This window comes from Medicago sativa, chromosome 1, assembly GCF_051527215.1.
Source record: "Medicago sativa cultivar Bolivia chromosome 1, Bolivia_mono, whole genome shotgun sequence".
NCBI classification, from domain to species: Eukaryota; Viridiplantae; Streptophyta; class Magnoliopsida; order Fabales; family Fabaceae; genus Medicago; species Medicago sativa.
The window spans coordinates 23,323,615-23,342,105 of NC_140749.1; the positions used below are offsets into that span (position 1 = coordinate 23,323,615).

At 31.4% G+C, this 18,491-nt stretch overlaps 2 protein-coding genes across 3 annotated transcripts; both read left to right on the plus strand.

Moving 5' to 3' along the window:
* Positions 1–2,615: 2,615 nt before the first annotated feature.
* On the plus strand, positions 2,616–5,531 carry LOC146953722 (uncharacterized). Its single transcript, XM_085711572.1, has 4 exons — positions 2,616–2,697; positions 3,147–3,241; positions 3,477–3,751; positions 4,514–5,531. Exons 1-4 carry the CDS (start codon positions 2,668–2,670, stop codon positions 5,317–5,319), a joined length of 1,206 nt encoding a protein of 401 aa, XP_085567698.1. The 5' UTR covers positions 2,616–2,667; the 3' UTR covers positions 5,320–5,531.
* Positions 5,532–6,749: 1,218 nt separating this feature from the next.
* CYP707A2 (cytochrome P450, family 707, subfamily A, polypeptide 2) lies at positions 6,750–15,828 on the plus strand. Of its 2 annotated transcripts, XM_085711560.1 has the most exons (8): positions 6,750–7,005; positions 7,309–7,627; positions 7,737–7,886; positions 8,317–8,568; positions 9,425–9,514; positions 10,787–10,972; positions 11,414–11,523; positions 15,419–15,828. In XM_085711560.1, exons 1-8 carry the CDS (start codon positions 6,782–6,784, stop codon positions 15,513–15,515), a joined length of 1,428 nt encoding a protein of 475 aa, XP_085567686.1. In that variant the 5' UTR covers positions 6,750–6,781; the 3' UTR covers positions 15,516–15,828. The 2 variants fall into 2 exon arrangements, with proteins under 2 accessions (XP_085567686.1, XP_085567693.1); XM_085711567.1 differs by lacking the exon at positions 8,317–8,568.
* Positions 15,829–18,491: the final 2,663 nt, after the last annotated feature.

Sequence of the window (18,491 nt, forward strand, 5' to 3'; positions counted from 1 at the left end):
CGAGTCAAGTTCATTCAAACAAGTTATCTCACAAATATAAAAAAATATCGTTTGAGAGTTATCTCACGAATGATTTAGACATTTATATGAAACCAAAAAAACAACCATAATTTTTTATTGTTAATTATATCCCAGTCTAGTTTAAACATATTGGCCTATGTTGATTTTTGTGCTTGATTCTCATTTAGATATTCGATTACTTTTTTTCACTTGTAAGTAAAATTGAGAACTTTTTTCCACCCTCATACTCTCTCGCGCCCTCCAAAACATTCATTTTTTTGGTTATTTCAGATTTTATTTTGTAGGAAAAACTATAGGTTATTTCAGATTAAGAAGATAGCCACATGATCGGCTATTTGATCAATCCTCATAGGTATGCCTTCCGGCAACACAACATCCTCATCTTCCCGTGGACCGGATGATGAGAAAGCCTCCATAGGAAGGATGGCCATTGTAGAAGGTGGTTTCATAGGGACAATCAGAGTAGGCACAAGAGGATGACCAATGCAGGAGATGGTTCCACAAAACCATTTAGAGCCAACAGAAGAAGGAAGACCACTTCAGGGATGGTCCTACATGCATGGTCAATCACCTTTGTTGGAGGGGGCGATTAAGCTAGATCCATCAAAGCATCGACCATTCGTTCCTGTTCCGATCTCCAATTTCTAGGGGAAGAGGGCTTGGTAACCCAGAGTTTGGTCGTGAGGTAAGTAAATCCTAGCCAAGAATTGTTCTATCCAGGAATCGAACTCGGTTTCTTCCAAATAGTTCGTCATTTGGTGAAACTCAAAAACCACTTGAGCCCGATTGCTTTGTTGTTCCTACTCTGGTTTATCCAAACAACGCGCTATGAGATTCTTTTTCACAATAGGGTGAAAAAGATGATGATCAACACACTTCATTTTCTTCTTAATGAGAGAGTGATTTTTAGTGTTATCATATAGCTTGAAGGCAAACATGCTGACAAAATAACAAATTAAGAGTAGTATTAACATGTGACCACAATTCCGATTGTATTTGTGGAAATAAGATGAATCCATTTCAAATTCTATTTTCCGAATTGAGTCTATAATCTAGAAAGAAAGAAAAAAACTCAATCAAGCGAGGATGCTTTTAAAGAATGTGTACCAACCTCTTGTTTACATGCATGAAACCCCCAAAATACAAAGGATTCCACCAAGTTTGGTTGAAAACAGACAAAATGAGGGAGAATTCAGATTTTGAGGGTTTTGCGTGTTTTTAGGTTAAATTCTAAAAATAATGAATGAGTTAAAATGTGTATATATTGATACAGTTTAGATTATTTAATCTGAAGTGTGTTTCTACATTTGAATGATAAAATCCAAACGGAGATAAAATGAGTAATTTATAGGACAACCGAGAGGGTAAAAGTGTGGAAAGACAAATACACAACAAGATTACACACCATAAAACTTGGCATTGTAATTTCCCCACCCCCATTTTCACTCATATCCAAAAAGATATGAGTCATCTTTCTCCTTATTAATAATATTTCTATCCTTTGTCAAAAAAAAAAAAAAAGTTTAAACTGGGCTCTATTTAAGGGGAAAAAAAAGGTCAAGAATAAGGCAATCTAATTTTATTTTATTTTTCATAGAGAAAGGCAATCTAAAATTTGTCACTTCTTATATTCATCAGGAAAAATACTCTTTTAATTTTTTTAGTATCATTTTCTAAGTTATTTAAACTTTATTATTCTATTATTTTAGGTGATTTATTGCTCTATTTTGCATGACAAAATTATTATTCTACGAATAGAAAAATGATGTATTTTTTTTGGTAAAAAAAACATGAATTCTTTTTTTTCGACTTATTAAGCCATTCATTTACTTTTAAGAAATACATCGTGTCTTCTAAGAATATCTAAAACGATAAAAGGATGCATGGACATTTTTTATGTTGCCCATTGGTTCGAATTTGCAATATCCTTGTATAAACATTTTTTTAATAATGAAAAATAAGATATATTAATATTAACCTAAATCAAATGAACTACCAAGCACAAAGAGTGTCTTGGAAAAACACTAAAAGTTTACAACGGTTACAAAATTAAGCCAAGAAAAAAAAAATCATGAAAAAGAGAAACGACTACAATGTAAAGTCTATGTATTCACACTTGTGCGTGTGAGTTTTATTGCTAGGATCTTTCAAACTAAAACTTGAAATACTTTGTAAAATATATAACAATTCATTTGATAAAAAAAAAAAAGGAGAATGATTAAGTTTACCATATGATAACATATTTTTTGGGCATAGAAAATGCAAATTGCAAAGTAGTTAGCATTAGTATTATTTTTTGATAAAAAAAAAAGGAGAATAATGAAGATTTTAAATCAAAAGCTCTTGTGTAAACTAAACAATTGAGTACATTACATATAGTCAACCAACTCCATCAAGAACAAATTGAGTTCAATTCATTCATTCATAAAACAATTTACGGCGAGATTTTAATTATTTTTGCCGAGTTTCGAATTACTATAGTCTCATAAAATCCGAGGGTTAAAAAACAAAAGTGGTGTGTCTATAATAAAAAAGAGTGGTGCGAAAAGTAACACAGCCAGATCCCAAAAACCCACAGATCCTCTTACAGTGTCAGTGTCTTCCCCATCGAAATCAAATTTTCCTTTGTAAAATTCTTCAACCTCAATGGCATCTTTCTTCAGCAAATGTCGAGAGGTAATAATTTCCTTATTTTATTACTTAATCGTTTTATTCACATTTCATTGCATTCTCTTTTTTCATCATATATACACAATAATAAAGAAAAAAAAAAAATTCCCACATTTTCCAAAGATTATGCTGAAATATGTATATTAGTTTTTTTTTTTTTTTTTTGGTGTTAACCCTCCGGTTCCTAGGCAAGGGGGGCCTGGTAATCTGGAGTTCAGCTGTGACGTAAGTATAGTCTAGTCAAGAATTGTTCCACCCAGGTGTATATTTCTCAATTGATAGAGTGTAATGTTTATTACATTGTTTCATGTGGATTTTGTGAATGTCAATGTTGTGAAAAAAGGGACTCTGTATCTGTTGATTATTTTGATGCACTCTTGTATGGATCTCAAAGTTATGTGGTGTGTAAAAATGCATCGCAAATGTATTAATGTTGCTTTGTATTTCTTTTTTAGGCTGTGAAAACCCTAGTAAAACGCCCTTCTTTGAGTAAGGATCCGAGACAACTGCAATTTGAAGCTGACGTTAACCGCTTGTTCCTCTATTCAAGGTTAGTGGTTTTCTGTTCTTTACATTAACATTTACGCAGAGGTGGAATTTGTAAAATTTTAAGTTTAATAAGCTATATATGCAGTGTTAAGATTACATAGATAAGTTGTTTATTTGGTGCTTTTTTTGGGTTCATGTTATTTGGATGCCAATTGTTTCAAATTTGTTGTGTATGTGATGCTTTACCGTTGTAAAATCTTCAATTATTTTGCTCATGCCAAGCCTTGAATATTCAGTTATAATCGATTGGGGAAGAGCGCGGATGAATCAGATGTTGAAAAGATTATTGAAGAAGCCAGTAAAACCTCTTTTACTGATCAAGTGACGCAAGTGCAAGAAAATGTTCATTCACAAATTAAGACGTTTAGTGCATTCATGGAAGAAATTCTTATACCAAATGACAAAACGGTGAATGATCCCCTTGGATTATCTCAACAAGAAAGCACTTTGCCTCGCCGAAGTGGGCTTAGTTTGGCTGTCGGTAGGACTGGTTCATCTCCTGATAATTCTGGTGAGTTTTCCGCCTTTTCTTTTAGCCGCCTTTTGCAATCACTTTATTTTATTGAACTTTACTTTTTATCAATAAATTTAGTCGATTGGGGTTTTTGTTTTACTTAGAATGCAAGTGGAAAGAGCCATAGGAATTAGCAGCCAGCGAAGTTCAATTGTGCCAGTTTTATACTGATATATATGACCCTTCCAGAAGTAGCATGTACTCAAAATTCTATATCTTTTCATAATCAAAATATCCTCATCGTTGGTGTGATTCATGTTAAGTACCATTCATAACCATGGTAATCTTTAGAGCCAAGACTTGTACTATCTCTTTATTTGGATTAGACACTGTCTTCTAGATTCTAGAATCAAAAGTCCATGTATAATTTCAATTTTATAAATGAGCATATGAAATTATTATGGTTCTGCGCTTTCCAGATAAGTAGTATCCATACTTTAAAATACTCATGAATTTGACATGTCAGCTTGTTTTAACACAATATATCATTTATTAGCAGCTTAACTATGAAGCACGGACACAACCACAAACACCAAATACGACACTCATAGTGACACGTAGGCACTATTAGTAGTTTGAGAAAATAGAAGTAGTTGAGTATAACCACATGTGTCTATGTAGTGTCGGTGCTCCATGGCAGCTTAGACATTTTTGCAACACTGTACTTATTTTATCTATTTAAAGTTTCATATTATTGGGAAATTTCCTCCTTATTGCCTGTTCACTGTAGCCTTTGTCATTGATATGCTTTTGGAGCAGCTGGCCCTCAGACAAGACCGTTAAGCCAAGCCGAAGTTTCTCAGAAATTAAAAGATCAACTTGGCTTCACACTCGATGTTAAGCCTTCTCAAATATCTCACAAGGATGCCGGCCGGGGTCTTTTCTTAGATGGTGTTGCGGATGTTGGTTCTGTGGTGGCATTTTATCCTGGTGTGGTCTACTCTCCGGCTTATTATCGTTATATTCCAGGGTATCCAAAGGTTGCTGCTCAGAACCCTTATTTGATTACAAGATATGATGCAAATGTAATCAATGCTCAACCTTGGGGTTCTGGAGGCGACAAGAGAGAACTGTGGAACGGTAGATATACTGAAGATGTCAAGCCTGATATGAAAGGAGCCGAAAAAGGTTCAGATAGGATCTGGAAAGCGTTGAGTAAGCCTTTGGAAGGGAAACAAGGAGACAACGGTGAAGTGATCGAGCGAAGAAATCCATTAGCATTAGCTCATTTTGCGAATCACCCTTCAAAAGGGGTGCTACCAAATGTCATGATTTGCCCTTATGACTTTCCATTGACCGAAAACAACATAAGAGTTTATGTCCCAAATATAATGTTTGGAGACGCAGAAGTGAAAATGAGGAGATTTGGAAGCTTTTGGTTCAAATCTGGAGTGTCAAAGAATAACATGTCGGATGTTCCAACGCTGAAATCTCTTGTTTTAGTAGCTACAAGGGCGATTCAAGACGAGGAACTTCTCCTGAACTACAGGCTGAGCAACACTAAGCGGAGACCAGAATGGTATGCTCCAGTTGATGAAGAAGAGGATAGGAGAAGATGGAGCTAGCCAATCCACCATTGACTATATACTTCCTCTGTTGTTTTCTTTCATAGAAAGCTGATTTGCAATCCTTATTGGAATTATTTCTTTTACATAGTTAGATTTTGGTTCCTTTTTAAACTTCAAGTTCCAAGTCCAGATGATGTGCCAGAATCCAAAATTCAATTAAACTGAATAATGATTCATAACATTGAAAGGTATGTGTGAGATTATGTTAACATGCATGAGAGTAATTGTATTTCTGGCTTTGTATTCCATGTAGTTGCAGTAACTCGTGCTACACGGGTCTACAAAGAACTGTGATAGGCACGCGACGAAGTCATGCGAGTATAGAGAGAAACAGTTAGAAAGGAGAGGGGAAATTTCAACAAACTGGGCTGGTGGCACTTTGTGATTGGAGAGTAAGAAAGGTGAGGTAGTTATAAAGGAAGTTGGGGTGGGGTAACTTGTGGGGTATGAAGAGTGTGAAATGGGAATTCCCATGGTGCTCTCAATATTGTGATTATCATTTACTTTCTCTCTTTTGCAACTGCTTTACTGTTTTATTGATCTTGTTTAGAAGATTAATGCTAAGCTTGTCATTAATTCAGTTTCCATCAACAACCAAGTAAGGAGTTGAACACTAGAGTGATAGTGGCCTTGCTCTAGAGAATGAAAACAGTACTAGAGTGGGCATTCTAGACTTCAATGGTGGGACTTGGGAGTGATTTTCTTCTCAACATATATCAACTTGAGCGGTTCAACATTTCTAACCAACACGTTATTGGGCTCATATGTGGGTGGTTGATTTCACATCAATTATGAATGAATTAAATATTAGATATATAAAATATGTGACTCAAATCTTAAAAGTCTCAAGGTTTTGATAGAAATTTGGTGTTTCGATCTCTTGTTGGTAATGAATCGTTAGTCTGTTGTTGCTTCCGACTTTTCTGACCCTCAACACACATAAGGACAACCCCAAATCCTCCACCTACCACTAGAAATGAATCTTATAATGACTTGACATAACTGTCCTCTATCATTTTTTAACTTATCTAATAACTATATATAAATCTTGACAATTTACTTGGTCAAATTTTTCTATAATTTTTTTTTCTTTAAAAACATGTATATCATAAGCAAGCATGCTTAAGTTTTTTGTGGCATGAGAAGGAAGTTTATGTAAATTGAAGTTAAGGTTTATCCCATGACACTCATTACGCATGTCCCAACTCCCTTTTGCCACCTATGAAACATTTTCCTAAGCAGCACTAGAACACATGTATAGTACATATTTCTCAGTCCTTACACACCGACACCCCTTAACTTTCACTATACAATATATACACATCACTATCTACTCAAATTCTACAACCTATATTCATCACTATCTATTCCACTTCTCATTCCCTTTCCCTCTATAAATAGCTAACACAACCGCCATCTTTCACCTTATTGTTTTGTACACTCAACTATTAATTATACCATGCAACTCTTCACATCACTTACCGATTCTTGTTTAGATTTGTCTCTCCCTTTCATTATATTGCTCCTCTTTTTTACTATCCTTCCCCTCCTTCAATGGTGGAAACACCATAGAGACAAAGACAAATGTTTACCCCCTGGTTCAATGGGTTGGCCTTACTTTGGAGAGACCCTCAAACTCTACACTCAAAATCCAAATTCCTTCTTCTCCACAAGGCAGAAAAGGTATACAAAAAAATACATATGTTCACGTCAATATAATACTAACATTTGTCGTTTTAAAAAAGTACGTATCTCTCGTTTCATGGACCGAAAAATTGAACACAACAAAATTGTTATTTACATGATTCTAAGTTGCGGTTGCAGTTATACCCGTAAATATTTAAATCGTAGTAAAATATGGCCGATGTGGTCGAAATTGCAGTAGTGATTGTGAAGAATTCAAAACCTTTTATATTGTGGTGCAATATGTAATATATTTGAAATTGATTTTTAATATTTGATGATTTTGAATTTAATGGAACATAGGTATGGAGATATATTCAAGACACACATACTAGGTTGTCCTTGTGTGATGATATCAAGTCCTGAGGCAGCTAGAGCAGTGCTTGTGACACAAGCACATCTTTTTAAACCAACATACCCTCCAAGCAAAGAGAAGATGATAGGACCAGAAGCTTTGTTCTTTCAACAAGGTTCTTATCACTCCATGCTAAAGAAGCTAGTTCAAGCCTCTTTTTCACCTTCCACACTTAAAAACTCTGTCTCTCATGTGGACCAAATTGTACAAAAATTGGTTCCAACTTGGGCTAATAGAACCATCAACACCTTGCAAGAGATGAAAAAGGTTCATTCATTATAATTACACATTCTTTATTACATTAATTAGTAAAATTTACGTACTTTGTTACATGAAATAGTATAAATAAATTTTTTTGTTTTGGTTTGTTTTATAGTATGCTTTTGAAGTGGCTGCAAATTCAGCCTTTGGTGAAATAAAAGAGATGGAAATGGAAGAAATAAGAGAATTGTATCATTGCTTGGAGAAGGGCTACAATTCTTATCCTTTGAAGCTCCATGGAACTTCTTATTGGAAGGCATTGAAGGTAAATTATATTTTCTTGTTTTATATAGTTTTTAAAACCATTAGATGCATCATTGTGTAATTCAAGATTAATTATTTTTATTTTCAACTATATATCAATCTTTTAAAATTGGTTAGAAAATTGAACTGTTTTAATTACATTTAAACTTGATGACAAATAAATAAGAAAATATTAAAAACGTAAAACAAAAAATGCAAAAACAATTAAAACTAGTTGAACCAACCGCAGTTAGACCAGTTCAACTCGGTTCAATCTTGTTTAAATATATCGTTGTAAAATTAGGATCAAAACAATTGTTGAACATGTCAATTCAACTAGTTGAACTGGCCGATTCGATTTTTAAAATATTATTATATATACTAATTTAGTAGAAAAATGCTTAATTTGTTAATTTTTTATTTATTTTTTGGTGAAATGAATATTGATGAAGGCAAGGAAGGTTTTGAATGAGAGTATAAGGAGGATAATAGAAAGAAGAAAGGAGAGCAGGAATTATGGTGGTGGGTTGTTGGGAATTCTGTTGAGAGGCAAAGGTGATGAGAAGATGTACCAACTAACTGATTCTCAAGTGGCTGATAATATCATTGGTGTCATCTTTGCTGCACATGATACCACAGCTAGTGTTCTAACATGGGTTCTAAAGTACTTGCATGACAATGTCAATCTCTTGGAAACTGTCACAGTAATGCAACATCTCTCTCTCTCTCTCTTGCATATTTTGAATTAATGTAGTTTAATAAAATAGTAAAGAGTAGTGATGTTTGAACGGGTGCAGATCCCTTCCAGTGAAATTTTCAATGGAGAGAGAGCACTGAACATCAATACCATTCAATTATTTCAATGTTGAGGGCCCCACATGGAGTAGTGGAAAATAAATGGTTTAGATCTCACTGGATTCTCCAGTCACAGGAGAGAATCTGATCCCATGTTTGAAAAACCATTTGAGACAACTTTTGATGACAACTTCTTTTCTCTCTCTTTTCATTGGTTAAAAACAATGGAGAGAGAAAAATGAGGAGAGAGAATAAGAGGATAATGTGAGTATGAGAAAAGAAAGTTGTTACAAAATGGTTGTACAAATATCATTTCTCAATAGTAAATGTTAAAAAGATAGTGCACTTTCAAGGTAAATAAGTGAGTGTATGAGGTTCGAACCTTGACCACTATATTTCTGTATATTACAATGCATTGTCTATGTCAACTGAGCTATGCTCGAGGAAACAGATAGTGTTTTATTCTCATACTGTCTTTTTAATACTTGCTACTTTATTGAATGAATTTTACTTAGTTTTCACTCTTTTTTAAAAAAAAAAAATCTTGAATGAAATTTATGTACTTTTCAAAATTAAAAAAAAAAACCTCAAATAAAATGGACGTAAATTTCATTCAACAAGAGAATAAGCGTTAAATGAGTTAAATGCATATTTAACTACTCAAAAATTAGAGTGTTTCTGTCATTTTTCTTTGATTTTTTTTCCATCCTGATTTTATTATTTTCTTGATTTTTTTGACTGATTATTTTTTTTTTTTTTTTATAGAAAGAACAAGAAGAAATAAGATGCAAACTTGCTAGGGAAAGTCGTGGACTTTCATGGGAGGATACCAGGCAGATGCCCTTCACAAGCAGGGTAAAATAATATATACTTTGCAATATATATTTATTTTTCTCTGAAAGAAAATGTATAAGTTGATTACTTGGTCTTTTAGATGTAATGTCCAACAGGCTTGTTAAAAAAAAAGATGTAATGTCCAACAGATTTGACACTGACCAATTCATTGTTCCTATAAATAGGAAAAATATATAACCTTGATGCATATATAAAAATGGATATTTACTTTTTGTTTTAATATTATTCATTATCAATTTGAGCTTATCTAAATTTTAAATGTTCGCCTAGCTAAGCTCCTGAGCCATATAATTTATTACATTGGTTTTTTTACAGGAATATATTACATTGATTCTTATATGTAAGACCCCTTGTAAAATAGTAATTAAAATATTGTCCATTTTTATAGGACCATTTTTTAAATTACGAGATACATTCAAAATCTTTTAAAAATATATAAAAAAATCAATTATTTATCTCCCTTAATAATACAATGATAACCAGAGCTCGGCTCTAATATTAAAAATGACCCCTAATAAAAATAATTAATGATAATTTAAACAATTGTAAATTAACAATAAGCATTATTTTGATTTTAATTTGTTTTGTTGAATTTTTGTTGTTGATAGATGTGTGTGTTTGACCTAACTTGTTCATTTACTCTTTATTTTTGTCATGTGTTTGATTTAGACCTACATAACAAAAGAAAATATTATCCTACATCCCAACAATTATACTCATACCCCTACAAATAATTGAGGCCACCATAAATTGGAGGCTCGGCTCCGTAGAACTCCTTGCACATGCCAAGGAACGGCTCTGATGATAACTTTTCCCTCAAAAAAAATAAAAATACAATGATAACTTTGAAATAGATGTGATTGTTGACAAAGTCAATGTATTTTTTTTTAAATCTTGTACATTGGCTAAGAGGTCTTAATAAATATTTATGCATCGATAATATGCATTAGAATTTGGATAACTCAATCTTACAAAATTTACCAGTGATGAGAGGAGTTTTCCTACTAGTGTGGTCCGATAGTGAAAACCGGATACCATGATGATCTAACGGATTTTGAATAAACGTTAATATCATATTAAAATTTTGAATTTGGCCTAACTCAATCTTACGAAACAACTTCTAAGAAGAAGACTTTCTCCTATTATAACTCATGTTTATGTTTTTATCTTATCCAAACTATTATTTAACATTTATTTATTTTTTTTATTTTATTTCTAAGCAATCAATATGTTTGAAATAGTGCACTAACAACCAAGTAAAATGGGAATCAGGTAATCCAAGAGACATTAAGAAGTGCAAGCATATTATCATTCACATTTAGAGAAGCAGTTAGAGATGTGGAGTTACAAGGTTACTCCATTCCAAAAGGTTGGAAAGTCCTTCCACTCTTTAGAAGTATTCATCATTCACCTCATTTCTTCCCTCAACCACACAAGTTTGACCCTTCAAGATTTGAGGTAAGAATATTCCCTTATGACTCATCTAATATAACACTGTATCCTTATATATTCATGTACGGAATAATAAACATTATATACAAATAAATAAAATAATAACAAGATTATTTTCATGTAGCTACCAAGAGGGGTTATATTTTATCCTTTGTCAGAAACATATAAGGTTATAGATCAATGGTTAGATTATTCTGTCGTATTTTGTCCCTTTCATTTTCTATGATATGAATCTTCCCCTAGATAGGTGATTCAGTATTTTGTTTTTAAAATCTTGCTAGTATCATGAGCACGTGATTTACATTTGTAGCCTAGTACACAAATTAGTTTATCTATATTATTTTTTTAAAATACAAATATGTATATAGTTGCTATAGCTATATATATTGGTACACCAATACCATTAAGACATTAGGGTTGACTTAATTGGTTTATGTGATGGTGCAGAATCCACCTCGACCAAACACATATATGCCATTTGGAAATGGAGTCCACTCTTGTCCTGGTAGTGAGCTTGAGGTTCTTGTCCTCCTTCACCATCTCACCCTTTCATACAGGTAATTTTAAATTCATCCCTCACCAAATTACTATACCACTATTAGAAAAAGTTAAAATAATTGTACCAAACGTTGGTGTTTAATTCTTTCATTAATTTTCACCTCAAGTTCGATTCGTTTGGTTCATGATCCAAGTTTAACGAATCAATTACTAAATCAAGTCTCAAACTATTTTTGAGTTGGTTCAGTTCATTATCAAGTCTACTAGACACCAAAATGGATATAAGCAAGTGATTTGGTTTAAGTGGCTGTTTTATAAAGATAAATTGTTTGAAGAAAGAACTCGTAATTAAATTTTGACCAAAATAAATCATTTGTTAGATTTACCAAAGATTTATTGTGACAAAAAAGAACAACTAAATGGATATTATTTTCATTTTTAACATCTCCAATTTTTGTGGATATCTCAACTTCTTTATTAGATGAAATTTAAGAGGCTAAGATTAATGAATATACATTGTCACGAGCCAGAAAGTAAACGATGATGAAAACAAAATCTTATAACTTATCTCTCAAGCTTTTATTGGTAGTCATGGTTATATAACACCTCAACAGTTTAATAAATCCCTTCCACTACACCAATACAATTAGTATATATATATAGACTAGATCTAATGAATTGCCTACCTTTAACAAAATTGTTTGTCTTCATTCCAATCAAGTGATTTAGCTTAAGTGATTAATAAACTCCTTAAAACAAATCGTTCGTTAAAACTTTAATTTGGTCAGATTTTACGTATATCTCAATCGAATTTCGCATCAGTAGGGCTCTTTTCTCTAGAAACTGAAGAGTTAAAAAAAAATTAGTTTGTCTCCTAGTGGGGATCTGTCACTTGGCCATTAATATATTTGTACATTTATTGATAATGGTGATCCTAATTAGTTACTTATTATAGGATAGTGTTCCTTAAGATGTGGAAGTGGTCCTTCCTTGTATTGTAGTTGAATGAATATACATCTTTCTTGGATTGTATATTCCAATATATATTAGCTAAAGAAAATAGTGTGTAGAGTCGGGACCTCATCAATGATCATGTATTTCATACATACGTGTACGTGGCATACATGCATGTTACTGTTTGCCAAACGTTTCCTTAACACATCATTGCACATGTCATTTGCTACTGACAAAAAAAATAGGCGTATAGATCTCCAAAGTCTTGGTGTAATGTTAAAAAGACGGTCTTAAATTCGAGAGGTTATGAGTTCGAACCCTGTTGTTATTTTTAGAGAAAAGTGAATGTAAATATCTTTATAAAGGTCTCTTTTACTTTGATAGGGTCACATCCTTTCACCCTAATTTTTTTTCTTCTACCAAACAAAAATAAGCATATATATATATAAATATGCATTCAAAATATTTAAGCAAAATTTGTCTGGTTCAACTTGTTCTTATTACTACTACACAAAATATGGAAATAGACACACGCATATGGTGTATTTCGTACGTGCCAGTGTTCTTTGCTTTAAGATTAGGTTTTAGGACTATTTATATTGATTTGGTTACTTAAATATACCCTTTCTTTACTTTATAAAAAAATAAAAACATGCTTATTTCAAATAAATAAATAAATAAATAAATAAAAGCATGCTCCTTTTTGTAGCCACTTAACTAATGAACCAACGGGACTTCGCACTGATATTTTTTTATATGTATACGTATATTGGAATATCACTTTTAATTGTCGTCTGAGTTCACAAGCAAATTTGGCCCAGAATAACTCAAAACCTCACACTAGTAGGACCCTCTCATCTATATTTTCTATGAGGATTGGCTGCGGTGAAAATTTGATTTACTCGTAATCATTTGATTAATATCGAACAACCTAAATTTTAAGTTTCATATTGTGTTTGTTCAAAAAAAGTTTCATATTGTGTTCAAATTTAAACCATTTGAAATCGATCCAACAACCACAGTTACCCACAATTTGTTATGAATCCAAGTTTGCCCCTAACACTTTCTTTTGTAGATAAACAAAATGTTAATAGAACTTTTTTTTTGAGAGAATGTCAATAGAACTATTATGTACACAAATAATTATTTTTCAATTTTCTTTATTGTGATTCTAAGATTACAAATAGAATGGACTGTTCCTTCAAAAAAATAAATAATACAATGGACTGTAATTTTCCTATCTCCATATATGTAACAATTGAGACAGCCTTATCAAATTAATGAAAGGAATGCTTGTGGAACCAAGGCAAACTCCATGATGCTAGAGTATAGTCAAATTTTAAACCAACAATTTTAACTCGACACCACATGTAGCTCTGCATAATCACACACCACACTACATTTCACCATGTCCTTACCACACAACTTTGTAACACAAGGATAGAGTTTGTTTCACGTTTCTTCTCTTATATTTCCCCTCTATTCTTCGACTATTATATATTGAGATTAATTAGAATAGACTGACAGTGTAAAATAATTTTACACTGTCAACCAATTAAAATCACTAAATTAGACACATCAGCTTAATAGTAAAATAGAAAAAATCAAATGAAATCTTTTTCAATAAATACCTTCTATTCATGTTTTTTTAATTTAGGTATTTGAGGTTGCCATTTCCATATGTGTTATGATACTGCATCCTTTCATGCTTCCAAAGTTAGTTTGAAGGAGACCGATTTGAAGAAAAAAGAAAATCATGAACATCACTATCTCCTCCCACACCACCCGCTTCATTACATAACAAAAATATCTCTAATGAAAAAACCAAACAAAATCATCAAAAACATTCATCAACAAACACAAATAATTAACCCCTTTTGTTTCTATTATTAATTTAGTACCAAAAGATCATCCCAACAACCATAGACTAATCAAATTACATTTTTAATTTTTTAAATCGAGCCATTTAAAAAAAACTTTAAATGTTTCAAAAGTTAAACATTTAATCATGAAGAAAGAAACAATCTGAAAAGATAAGCTACATGATTTAGAGGGAGTTAAAAGAAGAAGAGATGAAGAAGAATGAGGATAAGCGTCAAGATAAAAGGAAAAGGGGATTGAAGAAAACAACAACCTTTAAACTAAGAAACATGATTAGAAGAAAGTTATTAGGAAAGATTTTTTTTGATTTTTTTCTATTTTTAACATTAAGGTGATGTGTCTAATTGAGTGATTTTAATTGATTGACAGTGTAAATTGTTTTACACGGTCAGTATATTCTAATTAATCTCTTATATATTTTTGTTTTAAACCTACTTGTATGTATTTTAGCCTTTTATTATTTTGAACCTATTGGTATTTTGCAATTTTAATGTTTAATTAGTTAATGCCCTTGATATCAAATACATTAAAAATAAATACCAAATTAAAAGAATATTTTAAAATTTTGATTCACCACTTCAGCATTTGAATGGTTTACCAAATTTATATCCCTCTTTTCCATGTTATAATTTATTTTTGCAAGAACAATATCTCATTTTATGTTTCAATATTTTACAATTTTTTTTTTGAAGAAACTAAAATGAAATATAATTATAACCAAAACTTAGTCTCTCCGACACAAAAAATGTCAGAGAAAATCAAAGAAAGAAATATATTTTACAATATCAACGGAACATTAACTATTTATTCTATTATACCCTTAATCATCCTTGCCAATTTTTATGAATAAAAATAGAGTAAAAAGTAGTCCAAAAGAGTGTGTATAATATTTTTCATAAAACCTATAGTATTAATTGTATTTTTTTTCATTTATGCTTCAGAATCTTAAAAGATTAGTATAATATGAGACAGAGGAAGATATCATTTATCCATTCAAAATACAAGAGGTGTCATTTAAAACATCGATTCCAATTATTTGAAAAAAATATGTCTGAAATTGATGTGTTGCTAAAAATGTCAAATTTTGTACTCATCCATGTTTTGATGGTGTTGCTTTAGGTGGCAAGTTGTGGGAAATGGAGATGGAATTCAATATGGTCCTTTTCCTGTGCCAAAACATGGATTACCAGTAAAGATAACTCTAAAGAAGAGTTAGATATATTATTCACATAAGGGTGGGAATTTAGGACTTATGTGGAGAGTTCAGAAAATGAGGGCAAAGTGGGGACATGCAATTTGTAGCATGTTAGGATAATCAAATTTATTTTCTTTTTAAGTATTTATTTTGTTTCTGTCAAAAAAAAAAAGGTATTTATTTTGTTGTAGAGATTCTTTTCCCATTTATAGGCCTAATGAGACAAAACTAGTTCCCATTGGCTGCATTATGCATGGCCCATGTATGTATAAACATTATGTTTGTGCAGAAAATTATATTTCTGTAAATAAATTTATAAAAAATGTTTATAAAATTGTAAAGGGTTAAATATGTTTTTCGTTCCTATAAAATTGAGATATTTTAATTTTAGTCTTTCTTAATTTTAATAGGTTTTTTAGTCCCTATAACAAAAATTTGTACTCTATTTTAGTCCCTTCTAAATCCAAATTTGTTTAATTATGCTTAAACTCTTAAGTTTTGTAACCATAATTAGTAGACATGTTAAGAACATTACTAAAAGTTCATACGAAAAAAATTAGTTCAAATTTTGATTTTTACGTCTAAATTTTTGTCACTTTTATCTTAAACTTTTGTCGTTTGAAAAAATTCATATTTAATTCATCTCATGTTAAAAAATTCTAAATTTTAGTAAATGCACCTTATATAATGTTCTAAACGTGTCTCTGAAAATCGTTAAAAATTTTAAGAGATTAAATATTTTAAACAAATTTAGTTTTAGCAAGGGCCAAAATGACATGTAAATTTTATTTATAGGGACTAAAAAAGCTATTAAAATTAAGTAAGGATTAAACTTCGAACTTCCCAATTTTATATGGACCAAAAACATATTTAACCCAATTGTAAATATCACTCTCCATTTCATAATATTTTCTGCATTTGACTATTTCATACGTATTAAAAAAATATGATAAATGAAAGAAAGAGAATGATGAATTTACCCAACTACAATGTATTTTCAATATCATAAATGTAAAATGAAGAAAAATAACTTGATTAGATGATACAATAGAAAAATAAGCAATTGAAGTTGATGTTAGAATATTATAAAATATCTTATAATATATTTTATTTTTATATTAATCTAGAGGATCTCTTTGGATTATATTTATTTGAGATTAATTAGAATAGACTGACCGTGTAAAACAATTTACACTGTCAATCAATTAAAATCACTCAATTAGACACATCACCTTAATGTTAATCAATTAAAATCACTCAATTAGACACATCACCTTAATGTTAAAAATAGAAAAAAATCAAAAAAAATCTTTCCTAATAACTTTCTTCTAATCATGTTTCTTAGTTTAAGGTTGTTGTTTTCTTCAATCCCCTTTTCCTTTTATCTTGACGCTTATCCTCATTCTTCTTCATCTCTTCTTCTTTTAACTCCCTCTAAATCATGTAGCTTATCTTTTCAGATTGTTTCTTTCTTCATGATTAAATGTTTAACTTTTGAAACATTTAAAGTTTTTTTTAAATGGTTCGATTTAAAAAATTAAAAATGTAATTTGATTAGTCTATGGTTGTTGGGATGATCTTTTGGTACTAAATTAATAATAGAAACAAAAGGGGTTAATTATTTGTGTTTGTTGATGAATGTTTTTGATGATTTTGTTTGGTTTTTTCATTAGAGATATTTTTGTTATGTAATGAAGCGGGTGGTGTGGGAGGAGATAGTGATGTTCATGATTTTCTTTTTTCTTCAAATCGGTCTCCTTCAAACTAACTTTGGAAGCATGAAAGGATGCAGTATCATAACACATATGGAAATGGCAACCTCAAATACCTAAATTAAAAAAACATGAATAGAAGGTATTTATTGAAAAAGATTTCATTTGATTTTTTCTATTTTACTATTAAGCTGATGTGTCTAATTTAGTGATTTTAATTGGTTGACAGTGTAAAATTATTTTACACTGTCAGTCTATTCTAATTAATCTCAATATATAATAGTCGAAGAATAGAGGGGAAATATAAGAGAAGAAACGTGAAACAAACTCTATCCTTGTGTTACAAAGTTGTGTGGTAAGGACATGGTGAAATGTAGTGTGGTGTGTGATTATGCAGAGCTACATGTGGTGTCGAGTTAAAATTGTTGGTTTAAAATTTGACTATACTCTAGCATCATGGAGTCATATATCGCGCTATTATTTAGTCATTATTGATACTATTTATAGCTCTTATTTTTCTAACTTCCTTTTATCTAAAATCTCGCAAATTCAACATGATATCTAGAACATATTTTGATTCTCCTTGAATACCTCTACGACTAGCCGTGTCGCGGTGTCCGACACACGTCGGTGTCATCACTCCTATGACACTTGTCCGACACGTGTTAAACAACTAAAATCAGTGTCGTAAATAATTTTTTTTCTTTAATTCGACACTCCTATGATCGGTGTCTGACACCTATATAACACTCATACGAGCCGTGTCGGACAACTCAAACAAATATCTGAAACATTTTTTTCTCTCTTACTTCCATATACCGTAGATACAAGAGTTACATATGTTTTGAGAAATGTTGATCAATTAGGGGGTAATAGACATTACACTTGATTATAACATTTTTAGATTTTTTTTTTTTATAGTAGATGAATAAATAAAGGTCAAATAGTATGATATCTTGTGTTAGAACTTTTTCTAATGAAATAACTTACTCAAATTAGATGTTTATATATGTATTTTGATTTTAGACCGTATGTAAATAAATTAACATATATGTAGCGGTGTTTGTGTCTTATATTTTTTACATTAGTGGTGTCGAAATGTCCATGTCAGTATCGTATCAGGTGTCCGTGTCAGAGTCTATGTTTCATAGCACACGCCATCTTCTCTGGTCACTGTGAAGCTTCTTCTTTGGTCGGTCCGTCCGCGACTCATCTTAACCTCATGGTTCTATATGCGCCGTCACTATCCAATTTCAATCCACTAAAATACGCGTTCCAGTTCAAA

What these genes read in the sequence shown, in the direction of transcription:
- LOC146953722 (XM_085711572.1), top strand. Translation starts at nt 2,668, where the DNA reads ATGGCATCTTTCTTCAGCAAATGTCGAGAG. An exon ending in CGCTTGTTCCTCTATTCAAG is followed by an intron (nt 3,242 to 3,476) that starts GTTAGTGGTTTT and finishes TTGAATATTCAG; the next exon opens with TTATAATCGATTGGGGAAGA. An exon ending in TTCATCTCCTGATAATTCTG is followed by an intron (nt 3,752 to 4,513) that starts GTGAGTTTTCCG and finishes CTTTTGGAGCAG; the next exon opens with CTGGCCCTCAGACAAGACCG.
- CYP707A2 (XM_085711560.1), top strand. Translation starts at nt 6,782, where the DNA reads ATGCAACTCTTCACATCACTTACCGATTCTTGTTTAGATTTGTCTCTC. An exon ending in CCTTGCAAGAGATGAAAAAG is followed by an intron (nt 7,628 to 7,736) that starts GTTCATTCATTA and finishes TTTGTTTTATAG; the next exon opens with TATGCTTTTGAAGTGGCTGC. An exon ending in TTGACCCTTCAAGATTTGAG is followed by an intron (nt 10,973 to 11,413) that starts GTAAGAATATTC and finishes GTGATGGTGCAG; the next exon opens with AATCCACCTCGACCAAACAC.